Source organism: Bombina bombina, chromosome 4 (assembly GCF_027579735.1).
Source record: "Bombina bombina isolate aBomBom1 chromosome 4, aBomBom1.pri, whole genome shotgun sequence".
In the NCBI taxonomy this organism is placed as follows: domain Eukaryota; kingdom Metazoa; phylum Chordata; class Amphibia; order Anura; family Bombinatoridae; genus Bombina; species Bombina bombina.
Window position 1 is genome coordinate 196,056,394 of NC_069502.1, and position 19,239 is coordinate 196,075,632.

Below are 19,239 nucleotides of genomic sequence, written 5' to 3' on the forward strand. Positions count from 1 at the left end.
TGCTATCCCATACGTCACTAGCTCATGGACTCTTGCTAATTACATGAAAGAAAACATAATTTATGTAAGAACTTACCTGATAAATTAATTTCTTTCATATTAGCAAGAGTCCATGAGGCCCACCCTTTTTGTGGTGGTTATGATTTTTTTGTATAAAGCACAATTATTCCAATTCCTTATTTTGATGCTTTCGCTCCTTTCTTATCACCCCACTTCTTGGCTATACGTTAAACTGAATTGTGGGTGTGGTGAGGGGTGTATTTATAGGCATTTTAAGGTTTGGGAAACTTTGCCCCTCCTGTTAGGAATGTATATCCCATACGTCACTAGCTCATGGACTCTTGCTAATATGAAAGAAAACAGAATTTATGTTTACCTGATAAATTACTTTCTCCAACGGTGTGTCCGGTCCACGGCGTCATCCTTACTTGTGGGATATTCTCTTCCCCAACAGGAAATGGCAAAGAGCCCAGCAAAGCTGGTCACATGATCCCTCCTAGGCTCCGCCTACCCCAGTCATTCGACCGACGTTAAGGAGGAATATTTGCATAGGAGAAACCATATGGTACCGTGGTGACTGTAGTTAAAGAAAATAAAATATCAGACCTGATTAAAAAAACCAGGGCGGGCCGTGGACCGGACACACCGTTGGAGAAAGTAATTTATCAGGTAAACATAAATTCTGTTTTCTCCAACATAGGTGTGTCCGGTCCACGGCGTCATCCTTACTTGTGGGAACCAATACCAAAGCTTTAGGACACGGATGAAGGGAGGGAGCAAATCAGGTCACCTAAATGGAAGGCACCACGGCTTGCAAAACCTTTCTCCCAAAAATAGCCTCAGAAGAAGCAAAAGTATCAAACTTGTAAAATTTGGTAAAAGTGTGCAGTGAAGACCAAGTCGCTGCCCTACATATCTGATCAACAGAAGCCTCGTTCTTGAAGGCCCATGTGGAAGCCACAGCCCTAGTGGAATGAGCTGTGATTCTTTCGGGAGGCTGCCGTCCGGCAGTCTCGTAAGCCAATCTGATGATGCTTTTAATCCAAAAAGAGAGAGAGGTAGAAGTTGCTTTTTGACCTCTCCTTTTACCGGAATAAACAACAAACAAGGAAGATGTTTGTCTAAAATCCTTTGTAGCATCTAAATAGAATTTTAGAGCGCGAACAACATCCAAATTGTGCAACAAACGTTCCTTCTTTGAAACTGGTTTCGGACACAGAGAAGGTACGATAATCTCCTGGTTAATGTTTTTGTTAGAAACAACTTTCGGAAGAAAACCAGGTTTAGTACGCAAAACCACCTTATCTGCATGGAACACCAGATAAGGAGGAGAACACTGCAGAGCAGATAATTCTGAAACTCTTCTAGCAGAAGAAATTGCCACCAAAAACAAAACTTTCCAAGATAATAATTTAATATCAACGGAATGCAAGGGTTCAAACGGAACCCCCTGAAGAACTGAAAGAACTAAATTGAGACTCCAAGGAGGAGTCAAAGGTTTGTAAACAGGCTTGATTCTAACCAGAGCCTGAACAAAGGCTTGAACATCTGGCACAGCTGCCAGCTTTTTGTGAAGTAACACCGACAAGGCGGAAATCTGTCCCTTCAGGGAACTTGCAGATAATCCTTTTTCCAATCCTTCTTGAAGGAAGGATAGAATCCTAGGAATCTTAACCTTGTCCCAAGGGAATCCTTTAGATTCACACCAACAGATATATTTTTTCCAAATCTTGTGGTAAATCTTTCTAGTTACAGGCTTTCTGGCCTGAACAAGAGTATCGATAACAGAATCTGAGAATCCTCGCTTCGATAAAATCAAGCGTTCAATCTCCAAGCAGTCAGCTGGAGTGAAACCAGATTCGGATGTTCGAACGGACCCTGAACAAGAAGGTCTCGTCTCAAAGGTAGCTTCCAAGGTGGAGCCGATGACATATTCACCAGATCTGCATACCAAGTCCTGCGTGGCCACGCAGGAGCTATCAAGATCACCGACGCCCTCTCCTGATTGATCCTGGCTACCAGCCTGGGGATGAGAGGAAACGGCGGGAACACATAAGCTAGTTTGAAGGTCCAAGGTGCTACTAGTGCATCCACTAGAGCCGCCTTGGGATCCCTGGATCTGGACCCGTAGCAAGGAACTTTGAAGTTCTGACGAGAGGCCATTAGATCCATGTCTGGAATGCCCCACAGCTGAGTGACTTGGGCAAAGATTTCCGGATGGAGTTCCCACTCCCCCGGATTCAATGTCTGACGACTCAGAAAATCCGCTTCCCAATTTTCCACTCCTGGGATGTGGATAGCAGACAGGTGGCAGGAGTGAGACTCCGCCCATAGAATGATTTTGGTCACTTCTTCCATCGCTAGGGAACTCCTTGTTCCCCCCTGATGGTTGATGTACGCAACAGTCGTCATGTTGTCTAATTGAAACCGTATGAACTTGGTCCTCGCTAGCTGAGGCCAAGCCTTGAGAGCATTGAATATCGCTCTCAGTTCCAGAATATTTATCGGTAGAAGAGATTCTTCCCGAGACCAAAGACCCTGAGCTTTCAGGGATCCCCAGACCGCGCCCCAGCCCATCAGACTGGCGTCGGTCGTGACAATGACCCACTCCGGTCTGCGGAATGTCATCCCTTGTGACAGGTTGTCCAGGGACAGCCACCAACGGAGTGAGTCTCTGGTCCTCTGATTTACTTGTATCTTCGGAGACAAGTCTGTATAGTCCCCATTCCACTGACTGAGCATGCACAGTTGTAATGGTCTTAGATGAATGCGCGCAAAAGGAACTATGTCCATTGCCGCTACCATCAACCCGATCACTTCCATGCACTGAGCTATGGAAGGAAGAGGAACGGAATGAAGTATCCGACAAGAGTCTAGAAGCTTTGTTTTTCTGGCCTCTGTTAGAAAAATCCTCATTTCTAAGGAGTCTATAATTGTTCCCAAGAAGGGAACCCTTGTTGACTGGGATAGAGAACTCTTTTCCACGTTCACTTTCCAGCCGTGAGATCTGAGAAAGGCCAGGACGATGTCCGTGTGAGCCTTTGCTTGAGGAAGGGACGACGCTTGAATCAGAATGTCGTCCAGGTAAGGTACTACTGCAATGCCCCTTGGTCTTAGCACCGCTAGAAGGGACCCTAGCACCTTTGTGAAAATCCTTGGAGCAGTGGCTAATCCGAAAGGAAGCGCCACGAACTGGTAATGTTTGTCCAGGAATGCGAACCTTAGGAACCGATGATGTTCCTTGTGGATAGGAATATGTAGATACGCATCCTTTAAATCCACCGTGGTCATGAATTGACCTTCCTGGATGGAAGGAAGAATAGTTCGAATGGTTTCCATCTTGAACGATGGAACCTTGAGAAACTTGTTTAAGATCTTGAGATCTAAGATTGGTCTGAACGTTCCCTCTTTTTTGGGAACTATGAACAGATTGGAGTAGAACCCCATCCCTTGTTCCCTTAATGGAACAGGATGAATCACTCCCATTTTTAACAGGTCTTCTACACAATGTAAGAACGCCTGTCTCTTTATGTGGTCTGAAGACAACTGAGACCTGTGGAACCTCCCCCTTGGGGGAAGTCCCTTGAATTCCAGAAGATAACCCTGGGAGACTATTTCTAGCGCCCAAGGATCCAGAACATCTCTTGCCCAAGCCTGAGCGAAGAGAGAGAGCCTGCCCCCCACCAGATCCGGTCCCGGATCGGGGGCCAATATTTCATGCTGTCTTGGTAGCAGTGGCAGGTTTCTTGGCCTGCTTTCCCTTGTTCCAGCCTTGCATTGGTCTCCAAGCTGGCTTGGCTTGAGAAGTATTACCCTCTTGCTTAGAGGACGTAGCACTTTGGGCTGGTCCGTTTTTACGAAAGGGACGAAAATTAGGTCTATTTTTCGCCTTGAAAGGCCGATCCTGAGGAAGGGCATGGCCCTTACCCCCAGTGATATCAGAGATAATCTCTTTCAAGTCAGGGCCAAACAGCGTTTTCCCCTTGAAAGGAATGTTTAGTAGCTTGTTCTTGGAAGACGCATCAGCCGACCAAGATTTCAACCAAAGCGCTCTGCGCGCCACAATAGCAAACCCAGAATTCTTAGCCGCTAACCTAGTCAATTGCAAAGTGGCATCTAGGGTGAAAGAATTAGCCAATTTGAGAGCATTGATTCTGTCCATAATCTCCTCATAAGGAGGAGAATCACTATCGAGCGCCTTTATCAGTTCATCAAACCAGAAACATGCGGCTGTAGTGACAGGGACAATGCATGAAATTGGTTGTAGAAGGTAACCCTGCTGAACAAACATCTTTTTAAGCAAACCTTCTAATTTTTTATCCATAGGATCTTTGAAAGCACAACTATCCTCTATGGGTATAGTGGTGCGTTTGTTTAAAGTAGAAACCGCTCCCTCGACCTTGGGGACTGTCTGCCATAAGTCCTTTCTGGGGTCGACCATAGGAAACAATTTTTTAAATATGGGGGGAGGGACGAAAGGAATACCGGGCCTTTCCCATTCTTTATTAACAATGTCCGCCACCCGCTTGGGTATAGGAAAAGCTTCTGGGAGCCCCGGCACCTCTAGGAACTTGTCCATTTTACATAGTTTCTCTGGGATGACCAACTTTTCACAATCATCCAGAGTGGATAATACCTCCTTAAGCAAAATGCGGAGATGTTCCAACTTAAATTTAAATGCAATCACATCAGGTTCAGCCTGTTGAGAAATGTTCCCTGAATCAGTAATTTCTCCCTCAGACAAAACCTCCCTGGCCCCCTCAGATTGGGTTAGGGGCCCTTCAGAGATATTAATATCAGCGTCGTCATGCTCTTCAGTAACTAAAACAGAGCAGCCACGCTTACGCTGATAAGGGTTCATTTTGGCTAAAATGTTTTTGACAGAATTATCCATTACAGCCGTTAATTGTTGCATAGTAAGGAGAATTGGCGCGCTAGATGTACTAGGGGCCTCCTGAGTGGGCAAGACTCGTGTAGACGAAGGAGGGAATGATGCAGTACCATGCTTACTCCCCTCACTTGAGGAATCATCTTGGGCATCATTGTCATTATCACATAAATCACATTTATTTAAATGAATAGGAATTCTGGCTTCCCCACATTCAGAACACAGTCTATCTGGTAGTTCAGACATGTTAAACAGGCATAAACTTGATAATAAAGTACAAAAAACGTTTTAAAATAAAACCGTTACTGTCACTTTAAATTTTAAACTGAACACACTTTATTACTGCAATTGCGAAAAAACATGAAGGAATTGTTCAAAATTCACCAAATTTTCACCACAGTGTCTTAAAGCCTTAAAAGTATTGCACACCAAATTTGGAAGCTTTAACCCTTAAAATAACGGAACCGGAGCCGTTTTAAAACTTTAACCCCTTTACAGTCCCTGGTATCTGCTTTGCTGAGACCCAACCAAACCCAAAGGGGAATACGATACCAAATGACGCCTTCAGAAAGTCTTTTCTAAGTATCAGAGCTCCTCTCACATGCGACTGCATGCCATGCCTCTCAAAAACAAGTGCGCCACACCGGCGCGAAAATGAGGCTCTGTTTATGCTTTGGGAAAGCCCCTAAGAAATAAGGTGTCTAATACAGTGCCTGCCGATATTATTATATCAAAATACCCAGATAAAATGATTCCTCAAGGCTAAATATGTGTAAATAACGAATCGATTTAGCCCAGAAAAGTCTACAGTCTTAATAAGCCCTTGTGAAGCCCTTATTTACAATCGTAATAAACATGGCTTACCGGATCCCATAGGGAAAATGACAGCTTCCAGCATTACATCGTCTTGTTAGAATGTGTCATACCTCAAGCAGCAAGAGACTGCACACTGTTCCCCCAACTGAAGTTAATTGCTCTCAACAGTCCTGTGTGGAACAGCCATGGATTTTAGTTACGGTTGCTAAAATCATTTTCCTCATACAAACAGAAATCTTCATCTCTTTTCTGTTTCTGAGTAAATAGTACATACCAGCACTATTTCAAAATAACAAACTCTTGATTGAATAATAAAACTACAGTTAAACACTAAAAAACTCTAAGCCATCTCCGTGGAGATGTTGCCTGTACAACGGCAAAGAGAATGACTGGGGAAGGCGGAGCCTAGGAGGGATCATGTGACCAGCTTTGCTGGGCTCTTTGCCATTTCCTGTTGGGGAAGAGAATATCCCACAAGTAAGGATGACGCCGTGGACCGGACACACCTATGTTGGAGAAATGAATTTATCAGGTAAGTTCTTACATAAATTATATATATATATATATATATATATATATATATATATGTGTGTGTATATATATATGTGTATATATATATATGTATATGTGTGTATGTATATATATATATATATATATATATATATATATGTCCCTTCTCTCATCTTAGGGGACTTCAACATACCCGTTGATAATCCTAATATGCCTGCTGCCTCTAAACTTCTATCCCTTACCACCTTTTTTGGCCTGTCCCAGTGGACAACATCTCCAACCCACTATGAAGGCAACTCCATAGACCTAGTCTTCACTAATCTATGTGCCGTTTCCAACTTTCTTTATTTCCCCTTTCCTCTCTCTGACCGCCATCTACTAACTTTCTCTCTTACTCTAGCTACTACATCTTTGCAAGCACCCAAAAAACTGCTACCCTTGCAGGAATTTATATGACTTGTATCTCACAGAATTTTCCACTCAACTGAATCCTCTGTTCTCCAACATTTCATCCCTCACTTGCCCAAACCTTGTGGCTTTACAGTATAATTTGGCACTAAAATCAACACTTCACAAAGCTGTACCCTCCACTCTTTGACGTACATCAATCACTTGACGGCAACCAACAGACCAGATATCTTCAGTGATGTTCACGGGCTGCTGAACGGCAGTGTAGGAAATCACGCACCTGTGCTGATCTCCATCATTATACATTCATCCTTAAGTCCTACAACTCTGCGCTCAGCTTCTATCTATTAAGTTCTTGTAATGCGCGTCTATTCACCCGTAATGGTCTCAAGGCGCTGAGGGTTGCAGTTCAGTCGAAGAGCCAGGTTTTGAGGTCCTTTCTGAACTTAGTTAGGGTCGGTAACCCCGCTGGGGTTTTCCTGATGCAGGGGATGACTGCGAGGGCTTGGTCGGCCGATCGAAGTTGTCTGGCGGGGGTGTCGAAGGTAACGCGGTGGTGTATTCGGGACCGATGTTGTGGAAGGCCTTAAATGCATGGGTGAGAAGCTTGAAGATTAATATTTTGTTGATGGGGAACCAGTGCAGGTCCCGCAGGTGATGTATCATTTTCGAGGGATGTCGAGGATGAGTCTGGCCGAGGCATTCTGGATGCGCTGGAGTCTCTTTTGGAGCTTGATGGTGGAGCCGGCGTAGAGTGCATTGCCATAGTCCAGTCGGCTGATGACGAGGGCGTGGGTGACAGTCTTTCTGATCTCGGTTGGGATTTATTTGAAGATCTTTCGCAGCAGGTGGAGTGTGTGGAAGCATGCAGAGGAGACAGCGTTGATTTGTCGGTCCATGGAGAGCGATGAGTCCAGGATGACGCCTATATTTTGTGCATAGTCTTGGGGGTTGGAGGGTATCCAAGGGCTGTGGGCCACCAGGAGTTATTCCGAGTGGATGTGGTGGGACCAAGGAGGAGAACTTCGGTTTTGTCTGCGTTCAGCTTTAGGCAGTTGTAGCTCATCCAGGTGGCGACTGCTGTCAGCCCTTCATGGACGTTTCTTTTGGTGGTGATGGGGTCACTGGTGAGTGAGATGATTAGCTGGGTGTCGTCGGCGTAGGAGACAATGTTAAGTTTGTGTCATCAGGCGATGGCGACAAGAGGGGCCATGTAGACGTTGAATAGGGCGGGGCTCAGCGAAGAGCCTTGGGGTATACCGCAGCTGATCTCTGTGGGCTTGGAGGTGAAGGGTGGGAGTCTAACTTTCTGGGTTCTGCCGGTGAGGAAGGAGGTGATCCATTCAAGGGCTTTGTTGCATATGCCGGCGTTGTGTAGGTGGGTACGGAGGGTAAGGTGGGAGACAGTGTTGAATGCTGCTGAGAGGTCTAGGAGGATGAGGGCGGTGGTCTCACCTCGGTCGAGTAGGGCGAGTATGTCTGTGGCACCGAGGAGGGCGGTCTCGCTGCTGTGGTTGCTTCTGAAACCGGATTGGGAGGGGTCCAGGGTGTGGTTGGCCTCTGTGGTTAACGAGTTGCGCGTTGATGGACTTCTCGATAACTTTGACCGCAAAGGGGAGCAGAGAGACACCATTAGAAACAATATCTGCACCTCACACCCCTCAAACCCTGCAATCCTACCCACCCCTTCTATTAACAAAACTCTATCCTACTTCCCTCCTTTAACAGAGGAAGAAGTCTCTGTACTCTTATCCTTGGCTCATCTCACAACCTGCCCTCTTGACCCTATTCCTTCAAAACTTTTTCCCTCTCTCTCTGCTTCACTAACCCCTACCCTAACTCATCTCTTTAACCAATCTCTCACCGCTGGCACATTTCCTGATACCTTCAAGCATGCGTCAATCATAGCAATCCTAAAAAAGCCCTCGTCTGACCCCTCCACCCCTTCCAACTATCGACCGGTCTCCTTACTTACCTTTGCTTCAAAATTATTTGAATAACTGGTCTATAATCGGCTAACTCAATTTCTCACAACTTAATCCTTACTTGATCCACTACAATCTGGTTTCTGCCCTAAATACTCAACAGAAACCGCTCTTACTAAAGTAAAAAATTACCTGTTATCAGCTAAAGCAAAAGGCCACTACTCCTTACTAATTCTTCTTGACCTGTCCGCTGCCTTTAACACAGTTGACCATCCTCTCCTCCTAAAAATACTACATTAATTTGGCATCCGAGACACAGCCCTCTCCTGGTTTGCCTCATATCTCTCAAACCACTCGTTTTCAGTTTTCTTTAACAGCATATCTTGTGATCCTATGCCTCTCTCAGTTGGAGTACCGCAAGGCTCTGTCTTGGGTCCCTTGCTTTTCTCTCTCTATACATCCTCCCTTTGACAACTTATAGCCTCCTTTGGATTCCAGTACCACTTATATGCTGATGATACCCAAATCTATCTTTCCTCTCCTGATATCTCTCCCTCTTTACTCAACCAGATTTCCAACTGCCTCTCTGCAATTTCCTCTTGGATGTCTTCACACTACCTTCAACTCAATCTGTCCAAAACTTAGCTGCTTCTTATTCCCCCAGGTCTTGGGGTTACACTTGACTCAGAACTCACATTCAACCCACATATACAAGTGCTTACCAAATCCTGCCGTTCACACCTACGCAACATTTCCAGATTTTGTCCCTTCCTTAGTCAAAAAAACTATATATAAAAAAAAAGTATTCATTCCCTCATTTTGACACGCATTGATTATTGCAATCTACTTCTAAATGGCCTTCCAAAACACTGCCTCTCCTCCCTCCAATCTATTATGAATGCTTCTGCTGGACTGCTTCTGCCAGTCTCTACACTGGCTCCCCATACACTCCAGAATACAATTTAAATTATTAACCCTAACTTACTAAGCACTCAACAGTCTAACTTCCAACTATATTTCCTCTCTCATCGGGAAATATTCCCCATCCCATCCTCTTCGATCAACCTCTGACCTATGTCTCTCCACTCCTGTTATCTCTACGTCCCACTCCCGTCTCCAAGACTTTGCACATGCTGCTCCTGTCCTCTGCAACTCTCTACCCCGCTCCATAAGACTGTCTCCAACCTTGTATAGCTTCAGACGCTCCTTGAAAACCCACTTATTCAGAGAGGCTTACCATCTCTCCTCCATCTCTCATCCTAACCAAACTAATACATGAACTGCCTGACTCACTGCTGCAACTACAACCGATGTGACAAGCTACCCCAACCTTATGTCTCTGCACCCTAAACCTATAGACTGTGAGCTCTTCGGAGCAGGGCCCTCTTCCTTCTGTATTAGATTTGTTTAGTTTTGTTATGTTTTGTATTTTATCACAAATCCTTGTCATTGTATACCCCTATCACTGTACCCAGCTCTATGGAATTTGGAGGCGCTATACAAATAAATGATAATAATAATAATAATAATAATAATAATAATAATAATAATAATAATAATAATGTGTGTGTGTGTGTATATGTATATATATGTAATAATAATAATAATAATGTGTGTGTGTGTGTATATGTATATATATGTATGTGTGTATGTGTATATATATATATATATATATATATATATATATATACACACGCCCTCCCAAATCAAAGACTTTGCCATATACCATGTCCCTTATTAATCCTTTTAGAAAATTTTTATAAATAATTCTATGTTTTATAGTGTATATATGTGTGTAATACTTTATTTGAATGTGTTTTTGGGGTGTGTGTGGTTTTTTTTTTTTTTTTAAACCTTACAGTTCTTTTCAGGTCTGATGTAGTTCTAACTATCCTAGCGCAGTTTCAACTTTAGCTCAAGTGCAAACTATAACTTTCAACTGGTAATATCAGTACAAATTAGCTTGGTCGCAATATCCATTGAAAGTATAGGCTGCACTCAAGAGAAATCAGCTTTGCTAACCCTTCTCTTGTTAACTATGGACTTGTAATATCAAAGTCACATGCTAATGGTAGTGCAGCCCAGTGATATTCGTTATCGGGCCCATGATATTATTAGCACGCCACTTGTAATCTGGCCCATTATTTCTTAAAGGGACACTAAACCCACATTTTTTCTTTCATGATTCAAGTAGAGAATACAATTTTAAACAACATTCCAATTTACTTCTATTATCTAATTTGCTTCATTCTTTAGATATCCTTTATTGAAGAAATAGCAATTCACATGGGGGAGCCAATCACACAAGGCATCTATGTGCAGCAACCAATCAGCAGCTACTGAGACTATCTAGATATGCTTTTCAGCAAAGTATGTCAAGTGAATTAAGCAAATTAGATAATAGAAGTAAATTAGAAAGTTGTTTAAAATGGCATACTCTTTTTAAATCACCAAAGGAAAAAATTTGGGTTTCATGTCCCTTTAATATTTATATCGACATGTTGTATCTTTCTCCTTTATCATACTGACTTTCTAGTCTGGAATCAATCATTTATGTAAAACAAAACTAAAATGTAAACTGTTTACATAATCAAATATATTTGCAGTGAAATTAGATGACCGCTGCATGAAATTTTATTTTACTTAAACACACCAATAAACCAGAGATTTTTGTATTGTAACAAGCAAAGCCACTGCATATAATAGCCTCTATTTAAGTTCTTTTGAACGCAGTCGGCTGCTGAGTCGTATGAGTGATTTTAGGTAAAGATAGCTCTGGAGAAAGTGAAACTCACTGCCTCTCCTGGGTGTCACCTTCCACGTGAGACATGGATATTCACCAATTGGCTGGAGTGAGAATGTGTTTTCTAACACGGGATTACAACTACAAGATCTCTCTAATATAACAAAATATAAATACACAATACTATGTCAAATAGTACATGAGATATATCACTGGTAATTAAAGCTGTAAGAATTCATACAATTAAGTTCACTCTGAATTAGGTATATGTGCTAAAAAAGCGTAACAATACGAACAAATATAAAAAACTTAAAAAATGCTAAGCCAATCAAGCTTATATATGAAGCCTAAATTTCAGAAGCCAGGTTAAAAAATAATGCTAAGTAATACAAAAACTTGAATAAGTGTGTAGGGACGTCTCCCAGAGCACCTATTAGCGTCGGAGATTTAAGGCGGCTCCAAAAAGTTATACAGTGTATAGTTCCATATACATCAAATACTCAGATATTATTGATCACTTATCCACAGTTCTTTGGGTGCTTATGTTTTTCAGTGTCGCAGTATGATTCACAATACGGTTCCCAGTAAGAGGTTAAAAATTACCTTTGTCCAGGTTCTTTGTATGACAGGGACACATGAAGAGTAGACGGTACTCACCCTCAAGTTCCTTGGATACTTTGTAAGGGTCTACCTGGGCTGTATAATGAGATCAGCCTCCAAAAGAAATTTCAGCGTCCTTCTCCCAAGACGGGTTCCGGCGTTCTGCTTCTAAAACGCTGTCACATGTGTGCACATCACGTGATAGTCTTGCGCTTGGGTTATTTAATCTCTGGTATTTTCTGCAATATTACCTGCACTTTAGCACGTAACGTATATCAGCCTACAGCTTATGCACATAAGTGTGAGTGAAGAAAAATTCCCTGCTTACATTATGTACTAAAGTGCAGGTAATATTGCCGAAAATACCAGAGACAAAATAACCCAAGCGCGAGACTATCACGTGACATGCACACACGTGACCGCGCATTGGAAGCAGATTGCCGGAACCCGTCTTGGGAGAAGGACGCTGAAATTTCTTCGGAGGCTGATCTCATTATACAGCCCAAGTAGACCCTTGCAAAGTATCCAAGGAACTTGAGGGTGAGTACCGTCTACTCTTCATGTGTCCCTGTCATACAAAGAACCTGGATAAAAGGTAATTTTTAACCTCTTACTGGGAACCGTATTGTGAATCATACTGCGACACTGAAAAACATAAGCACCCAAAGAACTGTGGATAAGTGATCAATAATATCTGAGTATTTGATGTATATGGAACTATACACTGTATAACTTTTTGGAGCCGCCTTAAATCTCCGACGCTAATAGGTGCTCTGGGAGACGTCCCTACACACTTATTCAAGTTTTTGTATTACTTAGCATTATTTTTTATCCTGGTTTCTGAAATTTAGGCTTCATATATAAGCTTGATTGGCTTAGCATTTTTTAAGTTTTTTATATTTGTACGTATTGTTACGCTTTTTTAGCACATATACCTAATTCAGAGTGACCTTAATTGTATGAATTCTTACAGCTTTAATTATCAGTGATATATCTCATGTACTATTTGACAAAGTATTGTGTATTTTTATTTTGTTATATTAGAGAGATCTTGCAGTTGTAATCCCGTGTTAGAAAACACATTCTCACTCCAGCCAATTGGTGAATATACATTGTGTGTGTATATATATATATATATATATATATATATATATATATATATATATATATATATATATATATATTGTGTGTATGTGTATATATGTGTATATATATATAATTTGTTACATTCGAAATTCATAGAGATATATAATTGTCTGCTTAGATTTAACTATTGTGTCTTTTGTATTTTTTTTTTTTAAATAAACTGTAATACTTTTATTAATTAGTTGTTTTAAGCTGTCTTGCGATCAAATATTCACCATATACACTACTAGCCTATTATATTGCTCCGCTTTGAGCGCCCTCTTATTTTTTGTCTTCTTTGAGTTGTATGAGTGAGCCTGCAGCCGATAGTTGCTTCCTAACCTATAAGCCAGCTCTCAGCTGACAGTTTGCAATCCCCCCAGACTTGTCCGACCTGTGTGATTGACAGTCCCTGCAGGGGGCAGCATTGCAGATGCTGACACTTGTGCAATGATAAATTCATGCAGCGTATTGCTGCCCTCTAGCCATAATGCTGGACAGACAGGTTTGCAGTTGTCCATCCAGCAGTTCTTAAATCTAACCCAATAAATAATCAACACACTGCCGTATCTGTATAATAATCTGTAATTTAAACACACACCCACCCTCACAAACAGCCCTTTATGTACTGATACATTTATCAGTACATTTTATTTTAACAAAATAATTTTTGCATTCTTATTTCTTAACAATAACTGTTTTTTTGTTTTTTGTTTTTTGCTTTGGAGGAAAATTAGCTTTCATTGCAAATGATCTTCTTTAGAGATTTGTTTATGGTTTAATTCTTGTAGCTGTCTGTATATATAAATAAATACATCTGCTAATTCTCAGATGTACATTCCCTATCTTAAAGCAAGTATTAATTAATTCCAAAGAATACCTTTCAAAAATGTTTTCTGGGTATATGTTTAATAATATATGTTTCTCTATCACTGTTTTAACTATGCACAAGTCCGAACTCAATAAGAAAAATAAAATCACCTTTTCCGAAGACAGATTTATTTTTTTTCCACAAAACTTATATTATTCTAAATTTCATAAAAATTCGTTTGCCTGAACTTTTTAAACTAAAAATGTCTAAACTTGAAATGCCACATTTTTGTAGTCTTTAGCAATCCAGACTTAGGGCCTGATGATCTAAAGCTCTCCGCTCAGGTGAGATGATCTTAAAGTATCCTCCAGCACTTCAAGATCTCTAGTGAAATTCTTGAGAGGCTCCAAGGGGCTTTTTCTGTATGTGAATGGGAGACAAGCCCAGTGCAATATAGCACTGCATGACATGACAGTTCTGCTCCATTTACACTTTGTACTTTATATTTTACATTCCTTACATTTCAGATTGTTTTTCCTATTTTCTATTTTACTTTGTATACAGCAGTATATTTAGGATCATGATTTTACTAATTCTGATTATGCTTTCACAGTTTCTTTGTAACTTTTTAACAAATTAGGATCATAATTTCTATGTGTATCTTTTTTAAAAATTACATTGCACTTTGTATTTCTTCTATAAACTGACAGCTTTAGTTTCCCAGACGGCTTCATTACTTTTAATGGTTCTGATAAGCAAAGATTTTCTAGTTTGGGAGGAATTTAAAGGGCAGACTTCACAGGTGCTGAACGTACTGAATTCTATAAGAAAAAGGTCTGAACCTGGAAGTCCCAGATAGATGCCTTCCATTGAAAGTAATACAAATCTTTGGGATACAAAATTTCACAGGGGAGTAGAAGTTAACTGGAAAACACCTAGGGCTGATATAAAGACATACCATGAGAACTCCCCTGTTCAGCCCATGGAACACCCCCATACCTTCCACTTTCTGAAGCTGTGTTTTTATCTTACAATAGAGAAAATACAAATTATAATGTAAGTTCTAAACAATACACAGAAATCCTAATTTATAAAAAAACACTGCTGAATGTAAATGTATTAAAATATAGCATAGAAAGGGCAAAGCTTAAATGTAATAATACTGAAAGGACCCAAACTGAAATGTAAAGTAATATAAAATACAATGCGCAAAGTGTAAGTGTAGCAAAACTCTCAAATAATGCAGTGTTATATTGTACTGTGCTTGTCTCTCCTTCAGATACAGAGATGAGAGATCTCACAGTGCTGGAGGGTTACACACCTTTTTTTTATCATTTAGAGAGTTCAGCCCCTGTGAAGTCTGCACTACAATTTCTCTCCAAGCAGGAGAATATTTAATCAGGCGTTTAAACAGATTTGAAAAATAGATTTATAATGGACAATATTTTGTATTTTTTGTACTGGAGACTAAATCTGTTTTTTGTTTGTTGTTTTCATGCATATTTAGCCCATATTATAGCTCAAGCTCAAGGTCTTGCAATTTTGTCTGTTATAAAAGCTGGATTTTTGGTGACTGCACGTGGTGGAAGTGGAATAGTACTAGCTCGCCTTCCAGGTGGAAGTAAGTCTTTTTTGCTGTCTCTCTCTCTTGACAACATTCTAATTTTAATTGGCCCTGTTTTTCAAAATGTTTACTTTGACTAAGAGCAAAATAACAGTTTTGTTTATACTATATATTTATTAACTGCACTTGCATTTTTTCACAAAAGTACACAAGTTATAAGGGTTGTTTGAGACTTCAATATCTTGTTCTTTTACTGTAATGTGTTTCATAAAATTGAAATTTTCCATGGGACTAGCAACATCATATATGCTGTTTTCTAAGGTATTGGCTTCCTTACTAATGCTATCTACACGTCAGAAACTAAAAGACTGTAGAGTTCAGCTACAAATAAGAGTCGAACAGTTGATATCTCACTATATCCTAGAAACAAGATTTTTGGCCACATTTCAGTACATAGTTGGCCCACCTCTGGCTGGTGTGACTACAGCAAACTTTCTGTGCATGATTTCAACACAATTCAGCTAGATCTGTACCAGAATTTACATCCTTCCCACCTCTAGAGCTTCTGCCAGAGGTAAGTTCTTATTGAGCAAGATCAGATTGTGTTCCAGCTCATCTAATATATGTACTGTTCAATTAAGATTGGGTCTTTGGACTGGCCAATCCCAAAACTATATGTCCTGCTCATTAAACGAGTTCTGAACAAACCTTCCATTATGCTAAGGTGCTCAATTTTGCTGGAACTGACCATGATCTATACCGAAGTGCTGCCACAGCATAGTTAGTTTGGTATTATCCAAAATGTGTTCATATCTATCAAAGAATCAAAACTAAAGGACTGAATTATCATATCTGATTCAGAACCACACAATCATAGATCCCCCCCCCCCCCCCCTCCAAACCTGACTTTAGGAATAATGTGGTTTACCTGACGGTGTTTCCCCAGGCACACCACACTCTACACCAAAATACTTCCTTCTGGACAAAATAGTGTAGTGTGATTTTCCACTGCACAAGACTCTTTTTCATTCTTTTGTTGGCTGTAAATAGTAAGCAAGGCACCACTCCAGCCATCATCTTGCATTCCCTGCAGAGTTGTGGGACTTTTGTTCAGCTGACCTAGCAATTCCACATGTAGTTTGACAGATTCTACCCTTTTATATACAGCACTCAACACACACAGTGCGCATCTGATTATACAGGTTGATTTGCTTATGATGGGACCTAATACTTTTGATAATGTAGTGTGTTTGCGTGTATACACTTCAGCAAACTGTTATGAATCACTTCACTTAGACCATGTTTATTCAGCTTAATGTAAACTATTTATGTAGTCCTCACCAGATCTAAAGAATGCGGGCTACATCCTCCATTGTTCTACAGGGAGAGCTAACTACATGGGATAAAAAACGTAGCTCCCCAAAGGGATGTCTGATTTTGTAAACACCAAGCTAGACTAAAAACATTTCAAATATACTCTGATTTAATATTACATTGCAGTATATAATGTACAATCAACCAAATCATTTTGAATTATACATTTTGTTTACAAATTTCTGTATGTCTAAAGATTATATTGCATAACCTCTTAAACTTTTTTTTATTTCTTATACTCAGTCCATTGTATCTCAAACTTCTTGTTGAGATTTTATTTGTTTTTTTTTATAGGTTGGTCTGCACCTTCAGCCATTGGTGTAGCAGGACTTGGAGGCGGTTTTGAGATAGGAATTGAAGTAAGTGTTATTGGTGTGTATATTTTTGTTTCTTGGGCATATTTCAGATACTTATAATATTTTATAATACATAGGAAACATACTCTGTTGTGTTTATAATAAACATAAAGAGTCATAGGGCCTTTGGGTACAAAGCAAAGGACTACAGAATATTTAATGTTTAGTAAAGTAGTGCGGGACTTTCCTATTGCTGTGATATTAAAGGAACATTGTTGTCAACTATTTGTCTTTGTTTCATCTAAAAAAGGACATTTCAGCATTTATTTTAGTGTTTTTTTTTTTAATTTTTTATTTGTGTTCTTGTCCTGAAGAAATCCTTGTTCTTGTCATACTTGCAGAGGCATTTTCCTCTCCCCCATTAGCACAAGTAGTTGTCCTTATTAGCCACTGAGGATTAGCAGGAAGAACAAAACAAATACTTCAGTATTCGTTTCAACTTTAATGTCAACCGTTATTAAGTACAGTGTCCCTTTAATGTCATATTAATGAATGACGCAAAGCTTAGAAGTTATTGACGTTATTTTGGAGCATAGTACAAGATGTTACAATAGCTCCTTTGTAGAAATGAAGCACTATCAAAATATTAAATGAGGGCTTGGGCTACAGTTCTCCATTTATCCTAAGCGATATATCTGTTGGTGTCCATATACATTTTTTATTTTACACTGGGCATTGCTGATCTTTGACTTAAGTCGCTCTGGATAAATGATCTTAAAATTAAAAGGAGCTTTTTTAAAGGGGCAATAAAGTAAAAATGAAACTTAAATAGACTGGATAGAGCATTTTGCTTAGTTCTCTTGGTATCTTTTGTTAAAGATTAATCATAGGTGTGCTCAGGAGTGTGAACCTGTCTTTAGACATCTTGCAGTTGTTTTCAGCAGTGTATAAATCAATGTTATATATAGTTGCAAAAACTGCTGTCATAGAATTCTAAAGACCTGTGCATGCATCTAATCTTCTGTCAACCTTCCTAAATTTACTCTTCAGGATACCAAGAGAACAAAGCAAATTTGATAATAGTAGTAAATTGGAAAGTTTTTGCATGATCTATTGGCCACAACAAGGCACTTCCTCTGTTGGCAAGACCCCTGTTCCTATAGCCCTGAAAGTGCCTTGGTAAGGCTGATATAAAGGGTATGGTGGCGACGCAAAGGGGTTAAGCTTAGTATATATCTTGCAAGACAGTTTTTTCTTCAGATGGGAATTTTAAGTTAGATCAAATTTATACTTTCTCTTGTTAAGTGTATCCAGTCCACGGATCATCCATTACTTGTGGGATATATTCCCTTCCCAACAGGAAGTTGCAAGAGGATCACCCACAGCTGAGCTGCTATATAGCTCCTCCCCTCACATGTCATATCCAGTCATTCTCTTGCAACCCTCAACATAGATTGAGGTCGTGAGAGGACTGTGGTGTTTTATACTTAGTTTATTTCTTCAATCAAAAGTTTGTTATTTTTAAATGGCACCAGAGTGTGCTGTTTTTTCACAGGCAGTATTTGGAAGAAGAATCTGCCTGCGTTTTCTATGATCTTAGCAGAAGTAACTAAGATCCACTTGCTGTTCTCACACATTCTGAGGAGTGAGGTAACTTCAGAGAGGGAATGGTGTGCAGGTTTTCCTGCAACTAAGGTATGTGCAGTAAAATATTTTTCTAAGGAATGGAATTGACTAAGAAAATGCTGCTGATACCGAAGTAATGTAAGTAAAGCTTTAAATGCAGTGAAAGCGACTGGTATCAGGCTTATTAATAGAGATTTACTCTTTAAAAAATGTGTTTTAAAACGTTTGCTGGCATGTTTAATCGTTTTTTAACGTACATTTGGTGATAAAACTTATTGGGGCATAATTTTTCCACATGGCTGGCTTAATTTCTGCATAGAAACAGTTAACTGAGGCTTCCCACTGTTGTAATATGAGTGGGAGGGGCCTATTTTAGCGCTTTTTTGCGCAGTAAAAATTCAGACTCGGACTTCCTGCTTCTTCCTGCATGATCCAGGACTTCTCTAGAGGGCTCAAAAGGCTTCAAAAGTCATTTTGAGGGAGGTAATCAGTCACAGCAGAGCTGTGACAGTGTGTTTGACTGTTTTAAAAAAACGTTTTTCTCTATTGTTTA

General features: G+C 40.2%; 1 protein-coding gene across 2 annotated transcripts in view; it reads left to right on the top strand.

Annotated features, from left to right (window-relative positions):
- The window catches only part of SH3YL1 (SH3 and SYLF domain containing 1), a 307,999-nt gene that overhangs the window by 106,930 nt on the left and 181,830 nt on the right, over nucleotides 1–19,239 (top strand). The window contains exons 3-4 of one of the 2 annotated variants that reach the window (XM_053709734.1): nucleotides 15,334–15,447; nucleotides 17,059–17,123. In XM_053709734.1, the coding sequence (XP_053565709.1) occupies nucleotides 15,334–15,447; nucleotides 17,059–17,123 (179 nt within the window). The remainder of the gene's footprint in view (nucleotides 1–15,333; nucleotides 15,448–17,058; nucleotides 17,124–19,239) is intronic. The other variant, XM_053709736.1, reaches the window with a different exon arrangement.